Source organism: Rhinoderma darwinii, chromosome 1 (genome assembly GCF_050947455.1).
Source record: "Rhinoderma darwinii isolate aRhiDar2 chromosome 1, aRhiDar2.hap1, whole genome shotgun sequence".
Taxonomy (NCBI): domain Eukaryota; kingdom Metazoa; phylum Chordata; class Amphibia; order Anura; family Rhinodermatidae; genus Rhinoderma; species Rhinoderma darwinii.
The window spans coordinates 458,750,277-458,766,145 of NC_134687.1; the positions used below are offsets into that span (position 1 = coordinate 458,750,277).

Consider the following 15,869-nt stretch of genomic DNA (forward strand, 5'->3'; position numbering starts at 1 on the left):
AGCAGTGCTTTTTATTTAAAAAAACGATCTATTTTTACCACTTTATTTAGCGTTTTTAGATTTATGCTAATGCATTGCTTAATGCCCAAGTGGGCGTATTTTCACTTTAGACCAAGTGGGCGTTGTACAGAGGAGTGTATGACTCTGACCAATCAGCATCATGCACTCCTCTCCATTCATTTACACAGCGCATAGGGATCCTGTTAGATCCTTATGTGCTGTCTTATACTTACACATTAACGATACTGAAGTGTTTAGACAGTGAATAGACATTCCACGGAATGTCTATTCACAATCTCTGCACTTCGTTACTCTGTCTGTGGTATTAACAGCAGAGGACGCGTAATCTCGCGAGATTACGCGGTAAATGACAGGTTACAACGAGATTACGCTTCCTCTGCTGTAACTACCATAGAAACAGTAACGAAGTGCAGAGATTGTGAATAGACATTCCGTGGACTGTCTATTCACTGTCTAAACACTTCAGAATCGTTAATGTGTAAGTATAAGACAGCACATAAGGATCTAGCAGGATCCCTATGCGCTGTGTAAATGAATGGAGAGAAGTGTATGATGCTGATTGGTCAGTGTCATGCACTCCTCTGTCCAATGGCCACTTGGTCTAAAGTGAAAATACGCCCACTTGGGCATTAAGCAACTCATTAGCATAAATCTAAAAACGCTAAGAAAGTGGTAAAAATAGATCGTTTTTTAAAATAAAAAGCACTGCTGTCACCTACATTACAGCGCCGATCTCCTTATGTAGGAGATAGGGCACTTATAATGTGGTGACAGAGCCTCTTTAAGGCCTCATGCCCACTTCAGTTTTTCCCTTTCCGGGTGCTATCCGTTTTTGTCACTGATAGCACCCTGACCCATTCATTTCAATGGACCCATGCACACTTCCGTTATTTTCATGGATCCGTTGTTCCATTCCGTCAAATGTAGAGCATGTCCTACTTTTGTCAGTGATTCCGTGACCGTGGGGCCCATAGAAGTCAATGAAAAGTCGTGAAAAAAACGGACGGCACACGGAAGGCTTTCGTGTGCCGTCAGTTTCCCTAGCAACGGCAGGGCGTGCCAAAGTTCACAGACTGGGACATGTGACAAGTTCAAATAAAGTTCAATACCTTCTGTTTTTTTTAACGGAAACACGGAAGAACGACGTTCGTTTGAAACGGAAACACGGAACGGACACGGAGTACACACGGATACCATAACGGGGACACAAATCCGTGAGAAACGGCCTTGAAAATGGTGATGGAAGTGTGCATGAGGCCTTATTGTCTTAAATGGGGCAAATAAAGCTTTGAAATAGGAAACGCGCTGAACAATGAAATTGTGAATTTTCAAAGTTCGCCATCTCTAGTTAGAAGTCCCGACTCCCTCATTAACATTAGACTGTTGCCAGATACTGTTAAAATTGACAGGGTCCACCTAAACAAAGATGGAAAAACATACCTGTAGCCTGAGTGCGCATAGCCTACATTTCTAACAAACGTATGTTATTTCCATGATGAAACTTGTATGGTGGCTCTTTACACATTAGTCCTTAGGCATATATGCTATCTGTTCCCTGTGTTTCCAGCATATAGTCTGTGTGTGTACCCCTTTGAAGCTTATATGTTCCCTAGGGCTGGCACGTCAGCAGCACTTCTCTCACTCTATCCATCAAATTTACACAAATCCCCTTGGTGGACTGCTTTCTAAATGTCTTTACCTGGTGCATTATCCCCGGGCTTAACAATCCAATATCAGTGCAGCCAAAGATAATTACTCTGCATTGATGATAAAACACCCTGAATCCTGGCAGCTGGGGTCATTTGCATCTTCCAAAGCTGAAGATCAATACAGTCGGCAAGAAGTGAAACCTGATTAGATGCTGGGAGCAGAAGAGGAGATAGAGGGGAAAGGAGATTGCTTGGTAGACTTGAGGGCTTGACTACAGCAGTCAGAGAATGCTCTTTCCAGACACACAGCTACTATTTAGCAGAATTTTAAATACATATTCAGTAACCCTATGTTCAAAGAGCCCTGGCCCTTTTTTGGTGGGACTACACCCCTGCTTCTGACCGTGATTGGGTGCAGTCACATGTGACAGATTTTGTTGCAGAAATTTCTGCGATTGAAAATCAGTTTTCAGAAATCCATGTACCTGCTGCAGAAACAACCACATTTAGATGAATGGAAATTTCAGCAACAAAATCTTACATGTGACTGCACCCGTAAGGCACAATAGATTTTCACTTTTAGGCTGGATTCACACAAGCACATTACGTCCGTAATGGATAGAACGTATTTCGGCCGGAAATACGTAATGGACGGAACGTATTTCGGCCGCTAATCCCGGACCGAACACAGTGCAGGGAGACGGGCTCCTAGCTTCATAGTTATGTACGATGCTAGGAGTCCCTGCCTCGCTGCAGGACAACTGTCCCGTACTGTAATCATGTTTTCAGTACGGGACAGTAGTTCCACGGAGAGGCAGGGACTCCTAGCGTCGTACATAACTATGATGCTAGGAGCCCGGCTCCCTGCACTGTGTTCGGTCCGGGATTAGCGGCCGAAATACGTTCCGTCCATTACGGACGTAACATGGTCGTGTGAATCCAGCCTTACGGCAACAGCAAAAACTTGGTCATCCCAGAGAATTGCATCGCTATGACAACGGGCGGGGAGGGAGGAGAATATAAGCTTTGTTATTAGTTAAAACAAAAAAAAGCATATTTTCTCAAATGCGATTTTAGCGCCGGGATCGCAGCGTTTCTGCCGCAAAAGACGCAATGCATGCCTATTTGTTGCGGGTGTTACCTCCTTATTGGATTCAATGGGGAAATCCCACAACAGAAGAGCAGCAATTTCGCAGAACAAACTGACATGTGAATTATAAAAAAAACGCACCGCAGGTCAATTTAAGAACAGTTTCGCAGTGTATACTGTGTGTCCCTAACCCTAAAACTGAAAAACCACTGCAACTGGATCCAGGAGAGAAGACCCTATAAGGCCTTCCTTTTTATATTTCTTCTGTTTACGTTCCTGGTTTTGGCTTAAAAAATACATGCAAAATCTGCGCTGTGTTAACAAGGCCTAACTGCGCCGACGACTGAAAACAAAACGAACATGGCAGACTTTCCTACAGATCTCTGCCTTCGGTCAGTGTCCTTCATGCTTTTTCGTGACATGAAAAGGCACAAGTCTGTAGAACATGTACTAAATTGGTCTTTATGGCCAGCTAAGATCACTAATGTATAGTAGCTTTTATATTTAACACCCACATTTCCAAATCCTTACAGGAGATCATGTGCATTGTAGGCACATTGTAGAGAATAATAGTAAAAAGCATGATTTAGTATGATGCATAGCATGCCATGTCCTGGAGGGGTCAAAGGTAAGCGTACACGTGTTGTAGCACAGACTCTACAGATATCTTTATCTTGTTATTTTTACAAGGATTGCCTTTGGGAATTATCCTGGAGAGCAGTTAAAACCAACAAGGTCAGCAGAAGTTTGAAGTCTAATCGGCCAAAGGAGAGTTGTTCTCAGGGTCACATATGGAAATCACTAGCGTTATTTAAGCCACCCGAGGTTATTAATAAATCTTTCACCATTTCCTTAGCTAAAGAACTGAAGGCCCTATCTCTCAGACACGTTTGGTCTGGATATGTTGTGAGACCAATTTTGTATCCTTCCTCCTCTAACCAGACAGGAAGGACAAGCCTCTGGTGTTAACAATGGCAAAACTATAAACTGGAAGCATACACATGGCTCTCATTTCATGCCTGCTCCATGTTCTACACATCTGCAGAGGGCATTGGATCCATTACAGATGGGTTTCAGTACTATACATAGTCTGAGTCTAATAATACAGAATAGGTAAACAATGCTTATCTCTCACCGGTCTACTTACAATCAAACATCCGGACTGACACTGGCCTAATCTAAAAGAAATATCGTTAACTGCATGGATCTAAGTACATGCCAACATATTAATAAGAATTGGGGAAATCCTCAGATCTCTATGTATATAACTGAAAACAAAAAATGTTGAATATTGGTCAGAAATCATTAGCCAATCTAAGGCTTCGTTCGCATCTGCGCTAGGGTCCCGTTCCGTCGGAGCTTTCTGTCGGAACGGGACCCTGACTGACACAAACGTTTAAATCACCATTGATTTCAATGGTGACGAATCCGGTGCTAATGGTTTCCGTTTGTCTCCATTGTGCAAGGGTTCCGTTATTTTGACTAAATCAATACCATAAATCGACTACGCTATTGATTTTGTCAAAACGACGGAACCCTTGCACAACGGAGACAAACGGAAACCATTGGCACTGGATCAGTCACCATTGACACAAACGGAAACCGAAGGTTTGATTTCAATCATGGTCCCGCTCCGACGGAACGGGACCCTAGCACAGATGTGAGCGAAGCCTAAATCTAGGAATACTAACCATGACAATAGTCAGTGGTCTTTATAGACAGAAAAGTTTGAGGATTAGTATACATGTATGTGTTTAACGCCTTAACAACCACCCACCGTCTTTTGACGGCAGGGGATGGAGATGCTCCATCTACAGCGCCGTCTTCTGGCTTCGCTTTAGAAGAGGCTTGTGAGCGCTCATCCTCTAAGCAGGAGATGTAGCGAACAGCTCCTGAACTTAGAGCAGCCTGCTGGACACAGCTGGGATTGGAAAACATTCAGTTTAAGCTGTTTAACCCTTTAGCTCTTATACGGCAACGTCAACAGAAAAATAAAAAGTTATGAATTGCTATATGGGCCAGAGCTCTATTGTTTTGATACTTAGATTTAAAAGATTACATATGCTGGCTGTCTGCAGCTGCCACTAAGGGGAGTCTAGGAGCTTATTCATATACATTGAATTCACCAGTATGCAGTAAGCTCCCTCTAGTGGCAGCTACACCGAGCCAGCATGTTGTCATGTAAGTATACCGTATAAAAATTTATTTTAGTGATAAAAAAACAACAAAAAACTGTACTATACGAGAGGTTTCTTCTCACGGATCAATATACACATTTTTTTCAGTCTGTATTGCCTTTTAGTGGGGAAAAATTAGCTCAGCATGCCACAATTTTCTTTTTATACGTTGACACCCATGGACTGCATATGAAACAAAAATCCTGTACAGACATCCAGAAACCTCTATAGGATAACATTAGCACCTTGTTTCATATCCATACCTTATGGTAATAGTATGGATCCGTGATCAGTCGTGTGCATGAGGCCTTAGATGAAGCGAAACAGATGCAAAGATTCACCCCACTTTACATTGATATGGACTGAGGCTGATGGTGGCTATACTGGAGGGGGGTTATGGTCATTTTACAGGGGGGGACGGAGGCTGATGGTGACTTTACTGGGGGGGGGGCTGAGGATGATGGTCACTTTACTGGAGGGGGCTTATGGTCTCTTTACTGAGGGGTGATTATACTGTGAGTGGGGGGCTGATGGTCATTTTACTGTGAGTGGGGGGCTGGTGGTCATTACTGTGAGTGGGCAGCTGATGGTCATTTTACTGTGAGTGGGGGGCTGGTGGTCATTACTGTGAGTGGGGGGCTGGTGGTCATTACTGTGAGTGGGGGGCTGGTGCTCATTACTGTGACTGGGGGGCTGGTGCTCATTACTGTGACTGGGGGGCTGGTGGTCATTACTGTGACTGGGGGGCTGGTGGTCATTACTGTGACTGGGGGGCTGGTGGTCATTACTGTGACTGGGGGGCTGGTGCTCATTACTGTGACTGGGGGGCTGGTGGTCATTACTGTGAGTGGGGGGCTGGTGGTCATTACTGTGACTGGGGGGCTGGTGGTCATTACTGTGAGTGGGGGGCTGATGGTCATTTTACTGTGAGTAGTGGGCTGATGGTCTTCGAGTGGTTTCCGCCTCTGACCTCCCATTGAAATTAATAGGAGGCAGAAAAAACCTGCGGCGCTCGTTTGGCGCTTTTTTGTCTGCGGTTTTTGCATTTGCTTCAATGGCATAAAAAAAATGTGGGCAAAAAACACAGCAAAAAAAAAGTCAAACAACGCTATGAATTCAAAACAAGATTTTTATTTCTGCCTTACAAAAAAAAGTTGTGTGAACATGTGTAGTGCTTGTTTTTACCCATTTTTTTGTCGTTTTGTAAACCATTTTTGGTAGGGGTGCCCCATAGAATAATTTTTTTTTCCTGGGGTGCCTCGAGCCTGAAAAGGTTGGGAAACACTGGGCTACACAGTATTGATAAAGAATCAGAATACATATCCTACTTGTAGCTAAATTGAGGTATTGACATACCGGTAAATATCACTTACTATGTCTGAGCTGCCCTGTTATTAGGGCTTCTACATGTAACATTTATGGGCACATTTTATGGAAAAGACTAATCCCTATGCAGTAACAGTCCCTAAATCTGAGAGGAAACAATGTTATTCTCCAGTTGAGGATCTCTACAGTATTTGTAAATACTATCCTCATATTTGTGTTTACTGGCACCGGTAAGGGCAGTTCTGTAAGCCATGTGAAAGCTCGTTCGGACACAGGCTTTGGGCTTTCTGTGGATAAATGTGTATATGCGTTTGTTCCTGCTGAGGATTTGGCTCAGAAATAAAGCTGTGCATTTTATCTTACTTCCTTCAGGAAAACAATTACTTGTTTATAGCAGGTCTTGTGGAGGGAAAGGACAAGCAGCAAGATTTTAGGGGAAATGAGGTCAGGAAGGCATAGGCTTTGATGTAGAACAGCCTTCAACACATGTTATGGGCACAACCCTTCCTGTACTTTACAGATATAGATCCATGTCTGTCTGTACGAGCCACAATATACATCCTCGTATAACGATTTCTTGCCTTTTACAGGATTTTTGCGTGGGAGAGTGCTACGGCGACACCTTTACTTTCTGGACATTGTGATCCATACTAAGGTTTTACTGCACCATGGCCTATTCTTTATAGAATACTGTAAACAAAAGCATTATGCCAATAACATGATAATTTGCCAAAAATATAAGTTTAATATATCTCCGGAAATGAACAACTTTTATGATTTTAGATTTCAGAGGAACTTAAACGAGTGAAGACCTGTATTGTGAGGTATATATTTAGGCATGTGTATATGCATCTAAAATGGCACTAAGGTTGTAGTAAATACACGAAGGCAGTAATCCTTAAAATTATCATTTTACCAACACATTGGTGAAAATGTATCAAAACTGCTGCAAAGAAACAGTGGAGTAGTTTACTATAGCAACCAATCAGGTAACTGCTTTCATTTTTCAAAGGACCTCTGAAAAATGAGAGGTGGAAAAGGATTGGTTGCCATGTGCAATTACTCCCCTTTTCCTTTGGGGTGTAATCCCATATGCAGTTTTTGATGCTTTTTTTGGTGCAGTTTGTAATGCAATTTTTGGAACCAAAGACAGGAGCTGATTCAAAAAGAAGGATGCTGGATCCACTTTGGCTTAAAAAGAAAAGCATATATATCTATAGTGTGTGTGTAGATAGGTAGAAATAACATTTATAAAGCCTCTAAAAGTTTTAAATCTTTGAAGAGTCACAATAACAGAAGTCAAGCACAGGCCAAAATTTAGGAAATCATTTCTACTGAGGTACATGAATGCCCATACTCTGTGTTTGGTTACTATTGCTGTCACCTAAGGCCGGGTTCCCACGTAGCGTAAATGCTGTGGAATTACCCCAATGGAATTCTGTGCGGAAATTCCACAGCATTTACAGTAGCAGCAAAGTGGATGAGATTTAGAGAATCTCATGCCCACGCTGCGGGAAAAAAATGCAGCGCAAACTTTAATTGATTTGCGGTGCGGAATTTAATACCACAGCATGTCAATTTATGCTGCGTTTTTGTCGATTTTTCCATTGCAGGATTTCCTAATTGTATTCAATGGGGATGCAAAACCCGCAACAGAAACCCAAGTGTTGCGACTTTTGCAGCGATTACGTGCAAAAGTCACAACTCCGAAAAGAAAATCATACTTACCCAGAAGGCCCTTCTTCCTGCAGTCCAGCCTCCTGGGATGACATTGCATCCCATGTGAAGACGGAACGGACATCAGAGGGAGGGGATTAAGTATGAATGGCTTTCTTCCGCAGCGGATATTCCGTTCGCACCACAATGTGCGATTTTTCAGACGGAATGTACTGCGGGTTCCAGGTTGGACACGCTGCGTGATTTTTATGCAGCGTATCTGCCCTGTGGGAACCCGACCTCAGGGTACATTCACAGAGGGCGTGCTGTTGGCAAAACAGTGTGTAAATACATGCCGTTTTTGTTGCAATTTTATCACAATTGTGGTAATAGTTTTAGGAAACCCCGATCCGAGCGAGAGCTATTAAAAAAAAAATGCCCCATGTGAATGTACCCTTACATGTGTCCAAAGCATGTGGGTCATTTGACTATCATTAGAGCATGTTGTGACCTAAAGTTTGTCATACTCTAGAACAAAATGCTGATTTGGACCATTTGCCGCCGACTACCATCAGGCTTTCCCAACACGTAAAGAATGTGACAAGCTTATCGAAGGCACATATAAGTGTATAAATCAATCTGAAGTGACGGGTTTTTCAGTCATTGTCAGGTGCAGTCTTTGTCAGAATTGAGACAAAAGACAGGCCAGCACCAGTGGGCATGCTCCAACATTTCCTGCTTCTGCCCTGGTCACAGAACAAGACATCAATCTGTGCATTATTTCAATTTGATGTGAGGGGGTTAAAAGGGACAACCCTTTCACAGCAACTATTCACCATACTGCGGACTAATATCACTAGTGTATGGCCAGCTCTATTCTGGATGATGTATAATCTAGTCGGTCTACAGCAGGATTATTCTGCATGTAAAGGGTGAACGCTCCTCCCCAGCTCATGCTTCCAGATCTCACTGCTCTTCTTGATTTTAGACAAAGCCAACCCCGCCCGACTGTGCTAATGAAGGAGATGGATTAATTTAACTGGCGGCCTTGGCTGACAGTGCTATTAATGATCTTCCCTGCCCTGCAGGCAGTAATAGGCCCCACTGGGACTTTCTGGAGATCACCAATTTGTAGAGAGGATTTAGACATACCATACACACACGATGAAGGAAAGAACCCTTGGGGGTAGAGGGTGAATGAAGGGGAGGGGGAAAAAAACAAAACACTCACTTGTAGCCATCAATCCTTGTGTCATGTTAGTGACAGCTGTCAGCACTGTAGTTAAATAAGCACTATACACTTTACAGCACCACACTTGTTGAAGTACTATATGCACAGGGGTATTTCATAACTTGCTTTTTATTTCTGGTATATTAAGAAAAGGTGGATTCTATACATTATATAGTATGTCCTGTGAATGTTTTAGGATGAGCACTTCGTAGACCAGGTTAACACATAACCTATTGCCAATGAGTGTTTAGGAAATAACTTCTTGTCCATACTCTAAATACAAAGAGAGCCGTCACCCCTAGAAGCACTTTGCAACTTAGCGCATGCACATAACAATAGTGAAATGAAGTGCAGACTAAAGTGTAATGTACAAGGAAGAGCAGTGTACATGGAGGCAAGTGGCGTTTCCGTGACTGGCACTCTGTGTGCCGTAGTATGATGCCTCTATATGTCACTGTAATATGAAGATATACTTCCCTGGAAGCAATGCTTCTAGAGAATAGCCGAGTGACACAGCATGAAGTAAAGCAAGTCACAAGTCCAAAACATATGGAGCGATAGTAAGGCCTGATACACTTCTTCGGCGGCCGTATTAAGACTCTATACAAGCCATGTTATAAGAGCTCTCTCTTTGGCCAACAACTATGTTCACACACAGCTGACGGCCGCAGACTACCATCCTGTGGATGACGTCGCATTCCCCAGAGACGTTAGCGTATCCGGTTGCTCTATCCCGCAATGTCCGCGAGGGGGCGCGCACTGGTTCCCGGCCTCAAAGGGCCAGCGCGCACATATGTAATTAATTTCCCAGACCACCCTGGACTATAAAAAGGGCCCTGCCCTTTCAGTCCTTGCCTGAGCGTTGTTGTAGTCTTCCCATGTTTCTATTGCAAATTGTCCCTTAGCATTATCCTGCTCCCCGTGTTCCCATGCCCTGCTACCTGTATCCCGTGCTGTGCTTTGTTTTAGAGCCTGTCTAGTGATGGAGTCGTGTTGTGCCGCCTGCTGTTATACGCTACGTCTGGTGTCATCTGCCACTCCTGGTATCAATCGCCACATCTAGCCCCATCCGTGCTAAAGCCTCTGCCTGCCATTGTCTGGACTATCTCAGGTACCCTTGTGCTACCAACTCTTTGCATAGACTTTTGCATAGACTGTGACTTGGCAAGCTGCCTCTCCGCTACGGCGGAGCGGCCTAGTGAGTCCATATACCCCTAGATCGTGACAGCTTCTACAGCTTCAAGCTCACACACTGTGTCCTAGTATTACTACATAATATCTTACTGGGAGCGTCTTAACATTTTCCCCTTTTATTTAAGGAATCCGATACATGCATGTGATTGCTTTATACCTATAATTTAGGATCAATTTCTATTACTGAGATTCATTTCAGTAGAACACCTTCACGACAGACATACGGCTATATACGTTCCAACTACCGATGTGCCGTGCAGTTGTAACGTATATAAAAGTTGACAGCGCTGCACTTTCATTTCTGCCGACTCTATCTTCAATGGAATTCCCGGCCAGAGCATGGCAAGCGCTCTGGCTGGGGACTCCTGTCTTAAAAAGGCTCTATCACCACATTATAAGTGCCCTATCTCCTACACAATGTGATTGGCGCTGTAATGTAGATAACAGAAGTGGTTTTTATTTAGAAAAACGATCAATTTTGACCAAGTTATGACCGATTTTAGATTTATGCTAATGACTTTCTTAATAGACAACTGGGAGTGTTTTTACCTTTTGACCAAGTGGGCGTTGTAAAGAAGTGTATGACACTGTAGAGGGGCAGAGCGGAGGCAGTCGCACTGTTATGGACCAAGGGGGAGACACTAGGTGATGGAAGTAGAGGCCTGTGGAAATGGAAGGTGACTGGTGCAGGAGGGGAAAATACAACATGACCGAGGCTCTGTAAAGGAAGTGGAGGGAGAGAGTAGGTGGGCAGGGGCACCAGGTGGCTGTGCTCTGTGAAGGGAGAAAGGGCTTAAGGAATGTAAAGTGGTGGGGTAGAAGGGGGCTCAGGTGGGAGACACAACCTGTTAGGGGCTACAGGGGGAGAAATTAGATAGGCAGAAACTCTGTGGGGGGCAAGGGGGAGACAGTAGGTGGGCAGGTGCTCCGTGGGAAAGCAATGGAGGGACACTAGGTAGGCAGGGGCTTTGTAGGGTGCAATATGGAGACAATAGGTTGGCGGTTGCTCTGTGGGAAGACAATGGGAAAACAGCAGGTGGACAGGGGCTCTTTGGGGCCAAGGGGGAGATATTAGGTAGGTAGGAGCTCTGTGGGGGCAAAGGGGAGACAGTAGGTGGGTAGAGTGAGAAGCTCTGTGAAAAGGAAGTAAGCGGATAGGATCTCTGTCGGGGCAAGAGCAGACAGTAGGTAGGCAGGGGATCAAGGGGAGTCAGTAGGTGGACAAAGGCTCTGTGGGAAGAAAATGGGAGATAGTAGGTAGGAAGGGGCTCTGTGGGGGGCAAGAGGGAAATAGTAGGTAGGCAAGGGACCTGTGGGGAATTGGGTAGGAGCACTTAAAAAAAAATTGCAATGAAGTTGCTGCCTGTACAGAACACAGATAGGCAGCAGATTTAGAATCTCCCTCCAAGAGTCACCCACCATGAGAAGACTGTGACGTGTCTCTTTACTGGCTCCTGCTCCCTCGGCTCTTACATCTCCAGCCACCGTGGCCCATCTGGTAGTTTCTGCATCCTCCTTGTGGCTCACACATCACTTTGTGAGGAGAAGAGTGGGCTGGCTCTTTGGTCTCTCGAGGCTATAGGAACCAAGCCTGCAATGTAATGTGGCCTGTTCCTATGGGCCCACGGGTGTTGGAGGTTTAGCAGGCGGCAGTACAGTGGAAGGTTCAGCAGGTGGAACCCTTCCTTTTATTTTTGTGGCCCGGCCCTTTGTGGCTGTGCCCTGACGGCGGCCCTGCATACAAGCACAACTAAGTTGTGCTTAGAGGTCTGATCACCTCAACCAACATATCAGGCTTCTACTTCATTGTAATTGTCCTCTCTCTTTGAAATTGTAAAATATTTCAAGTTACCATGGTGACCCCAGAAGAATTAGGGTATGTTCACACGGCCTATTTACGGACGTAAATCGGGCGTTTTTGCCCCGAATTACGCCCGAAAATAGCGCCTCAATAGCGCTGACAAACATCTGCCCATTGAAAGCAATGGGCAGACGTTTGTCTGTTCACACGAGGCGTATATTTACGCGCCGCTGTCAAATGACGGCGCGTAAATTGACGCCCGCGTACAAGAAGTGACCTGTCACTTCTTTGGCCGTAATTGGAGCCGCTATTCATTGACTCCAATGAATAGCAGCGCTAATTACGGCCGTAATTGACGCGGCGTTCAAGCGCCTGCACATGCCGGTACGGCTGAAATTACGGGGATGTTTTCAGGCTGAAACATCCCCGTAATTTCAGCCGTTACGGACCCCCGCCGTGTGAACATACCCTTAGACTCTACATAAATGTTATCTATGCAGTCCATGCCATTCTGAGAGAGGACATTTCACAAGGAGAACAGAACTCTAAAGGAGTTTTTTTTTTCTCCATTCATGAGGATCATTTGATTAGTATGATAGATAAAATACCCCCATGCTACCTCAGTATCCTCTACTCTTCATTATGTGATGATGAAAAGGAATGTTTAGTTCTTTAACCTAATAATGTACTTCAAATTAAATGAGGAAGTGTATTTTGTGTAAAATTTACAATACTGACATTAGTTCACACCACGTTTTTGCATCCTGTTGAAAAAAATCAGTCTTTTTTTGCTTGTTTTTTTTTTTTTAAAACCCCCCACTTAATTTAGCTTTACAGTAAACAGAAAGCATTGTAAGAACAGTACTTTTCTTTGGGACAACCCCTTTAATGGGACAACTCTTTTGTAGTTTGGAGGCAATTATTTTGAGCATTTGTAATAATATTTCCCTGTGGAAACGAGCAAAACATTCATTGATAAAATAGTTCATGAATTAAAGTTTCATACATGTAAACGTATTTTTACACATTTTAGGTGTAAACAACACGCTTCATGAACTAAAAGATATTGACACTCTGCCTTTAGGCAATTTGAATAGCACAAATCATTAACAAATCCTATAATGACCGATCTAGCTATATGGCAGCACATAGCAATATATATTTTTTTATGATACAACAAATAATGATCCTTCAACGTTTTTTTCAACCGTACTAACTATGTAACACAACAATATTTAGCACTAAAATCCCAAAATCTTTTCAATCAGATGAATTGGATGTGTGCAAATCCTGACTAAAGGCCCTTTTACACGGGCCAATTATTGGGCAAACGAGCATTAACAACGCTCGTTCCCGAATATTGCCCTGTGTAAACAGGACAACGATCAGCCGATCAACGAGCAAACGCTAGTTCATCGGCTAATCATAGTTTATGCAGCTGAAAATATTATCTTTGTCGGCAGTATCTCTGTGGAAATGGGGAGAAGTGCTGCCGACATGATGGTAATGGATTGGGACGAGCGATTGTAGCAACGATCGCTCGTCCCCATACATAGCTCCTTGTCAAAATTGGCAGATGTAAGAGGACTCTTCAGGTAGTATTACACAACCCAACGTGGCCGTGTAAACGAGCACAGATCACTGATACAGCTCATTGATCGGCGCTTGTTTGCTCCTTTTACAAGGAGCTAGTATGGGGACGAGTGCGCTTTTCTCTGATCGGTCGTCCCCATACATTTGTATCATGTCGGCAGCACGTCTTTTTGTTTACACAGGGAGATGCGCTGCCGACAACGGTAAAAGTTTTGGTATTTAAAACTATGCAATCAGTCGATGAACGAGCGTTTGCTCGTTCATCGGCTGATTGTTGCCCTGTTTACACAGGGCAATTAATGGGAACAAGCGTTTTTTTTTAATGCCCATTTGCCCATTGTAAAAGGGCCCTGTTAACCACAATGATGGCATGTATTTGTCAATCAGTTGCAGTAACGGTGAATATACTCATCATTGAACAATAAAGCTTGGTGTATGGGATACTGGGTTAATTGAAACTATATTAATTTGTGCTAAAAAATAAAATAAAAAAATTGGCGCTAAAAAATTTATTTTGAAATGTATACAGCTGGCAAAATAAAAAATATACATAAAGGTGTCCTAGCACAGTGGGGCGTTAACACACATGGTGAGGACATTTATGAATTCGGGGGGTATTAACAGGCAGGGCACTAGCTACAAGTACAGCGCTCTTTACTAGGGTATAACATTAGCAAATCTTTAAGATGAAGCGAAATAAAATAATACAGTAGGTGTGGGTTTCTCAAATCTGTATTTATACTTTATAATCATTGTGTAGCATTTGGATAGAACGGGTTAATATATGCAGTCAGATTTCTCCTCCTGCATGGTGTGTAAGCAGCCCTGCCCCCATGCCACGCTGGTGCTCCCTCTCTGAGATCCTCCTGCTCTGTCAACCCATTTCACATTCGTTCTGCCTCTCGCTGTCAAATTAAAACGCAGCCAGCAACTCATTTCTCCTGCTCTTCGAGTTACAAATTAGTCCATTAAGCTGTCTGTAGCGAAGCCTTTTCCCTCTTCCCAGTAATGGCCTCAGAGAATTCCTTCATAATCTTAGCGCTCTCCTGGGATGCCCGCGGTAGGCGGGAAGAGCTGTTCCTGGGTTAGAAGCTGCAAATTTCAATGCCACAGCTTACTGTGCCTCACTCTATTTATATGGACCTACCTTTCTCTGCACATGCAGAATAATTGAATGAATGTGCGGTTCATATACAACGAACGGTTAGATGCAGACCAGATCTGTATGTATAGTAGATGAGCGGACACCTCCAAGAGACACTGATATTAGCTTAGGGCATTGCAATTCTACCGAAAAGCAAAGTGAATGTTGGTTCCGTCATCTTTCCCACTCACAACAACTGGGAAGAGGGAACATTTAGACAAATATAAGAGGAAAAATAAAAATGTGCACAACCCTTTCCATGGGAAAGTAATTCCAATCCAAAAAAAGAAATAAACAGAAAAAAACGAGTACACATGTTTTTGCTTTCTCACTCTGATTGGCAGGTAAAGGGAGACAGAAACAGGGAGAAGATGGCACAGGTTACTAAAAGACAGAAGAGCAAGAAAAAGAAAGAAAACGGAACCCGCTCCAAGTTGTCGATTATAAGACACTGCTAAAAATGTGTGGCTGCTTGGAACGGTGCCATTCTGAACAGATTGGCAGGGCTGATCACAATCACAGCAGGCTGCCTAATGAGTCCCACACAATTTTTCACCCCATATTTTTCCAATAAAAAAGCAGTTAAATACCAACCGCAGCCCCAGCAGTGCTTGCCATCTGGCAGCTTTTATCTCAAGCCATCATTAAAAACACTTCTTGGCAGTTTACACCTCTCTTTCTCTCTACAGATGTGGAACGAATTTTCTGACAACTCTTTGGAGAGAGTAGGAATGGGAAGGAGGGGTGGAGGGAGAAATGGGGGATGGGGGCAGAGACTGCAGCTAAGTTTTGGGACTGAAAGAGATGCACACTATACGTAATAAACTCCTATAAAACGCCCTGCACTATTAAAAAATAAAGTGTTATCAATGGACGTCAGCAAAAATGGATGGGGATATCAAAGTACGGCCGTGTCTTCTGTCATGTACTAGAACGAAAAACACACAAGACTGGAATACAAGGAAAGAAAAGATTTATTGAAGATGT

At 43.6% G+C, this 15,869-nt stretch overlaps 1 protein-coding gene across 13 annotated transcripts in view; it reads right to left on the minus strand.

Moving 5' to 3' along the window:
- The window catches only part of FBRSL1 (fibrosin like 1), a 539,464-nt gene that overhangs the window by 84,208 nt on the left and 439,387 nt on the right, over window positions 1–15,869 (minus strand). The window contains exon 1 of one of the 13 annotated variants that reach the window (XM_075832847.1): window positions 15,477–15,527. The exons of the other annotated variants lie outside the window; for them this stretch is intronic. Within the exon in view, the coding sequence (XP_075688962.1) occupies window positions 15,477–15,500 (24 nt within the window). The 5' untranslated portion in view covers window positions 15,501–15,527. Of the gene's footprint in view, window positions 1–15,476; window positions 15,528–15,869 lie in introns of those variants that run through there. 13 annotated transcript variants of the gene reach the window in all.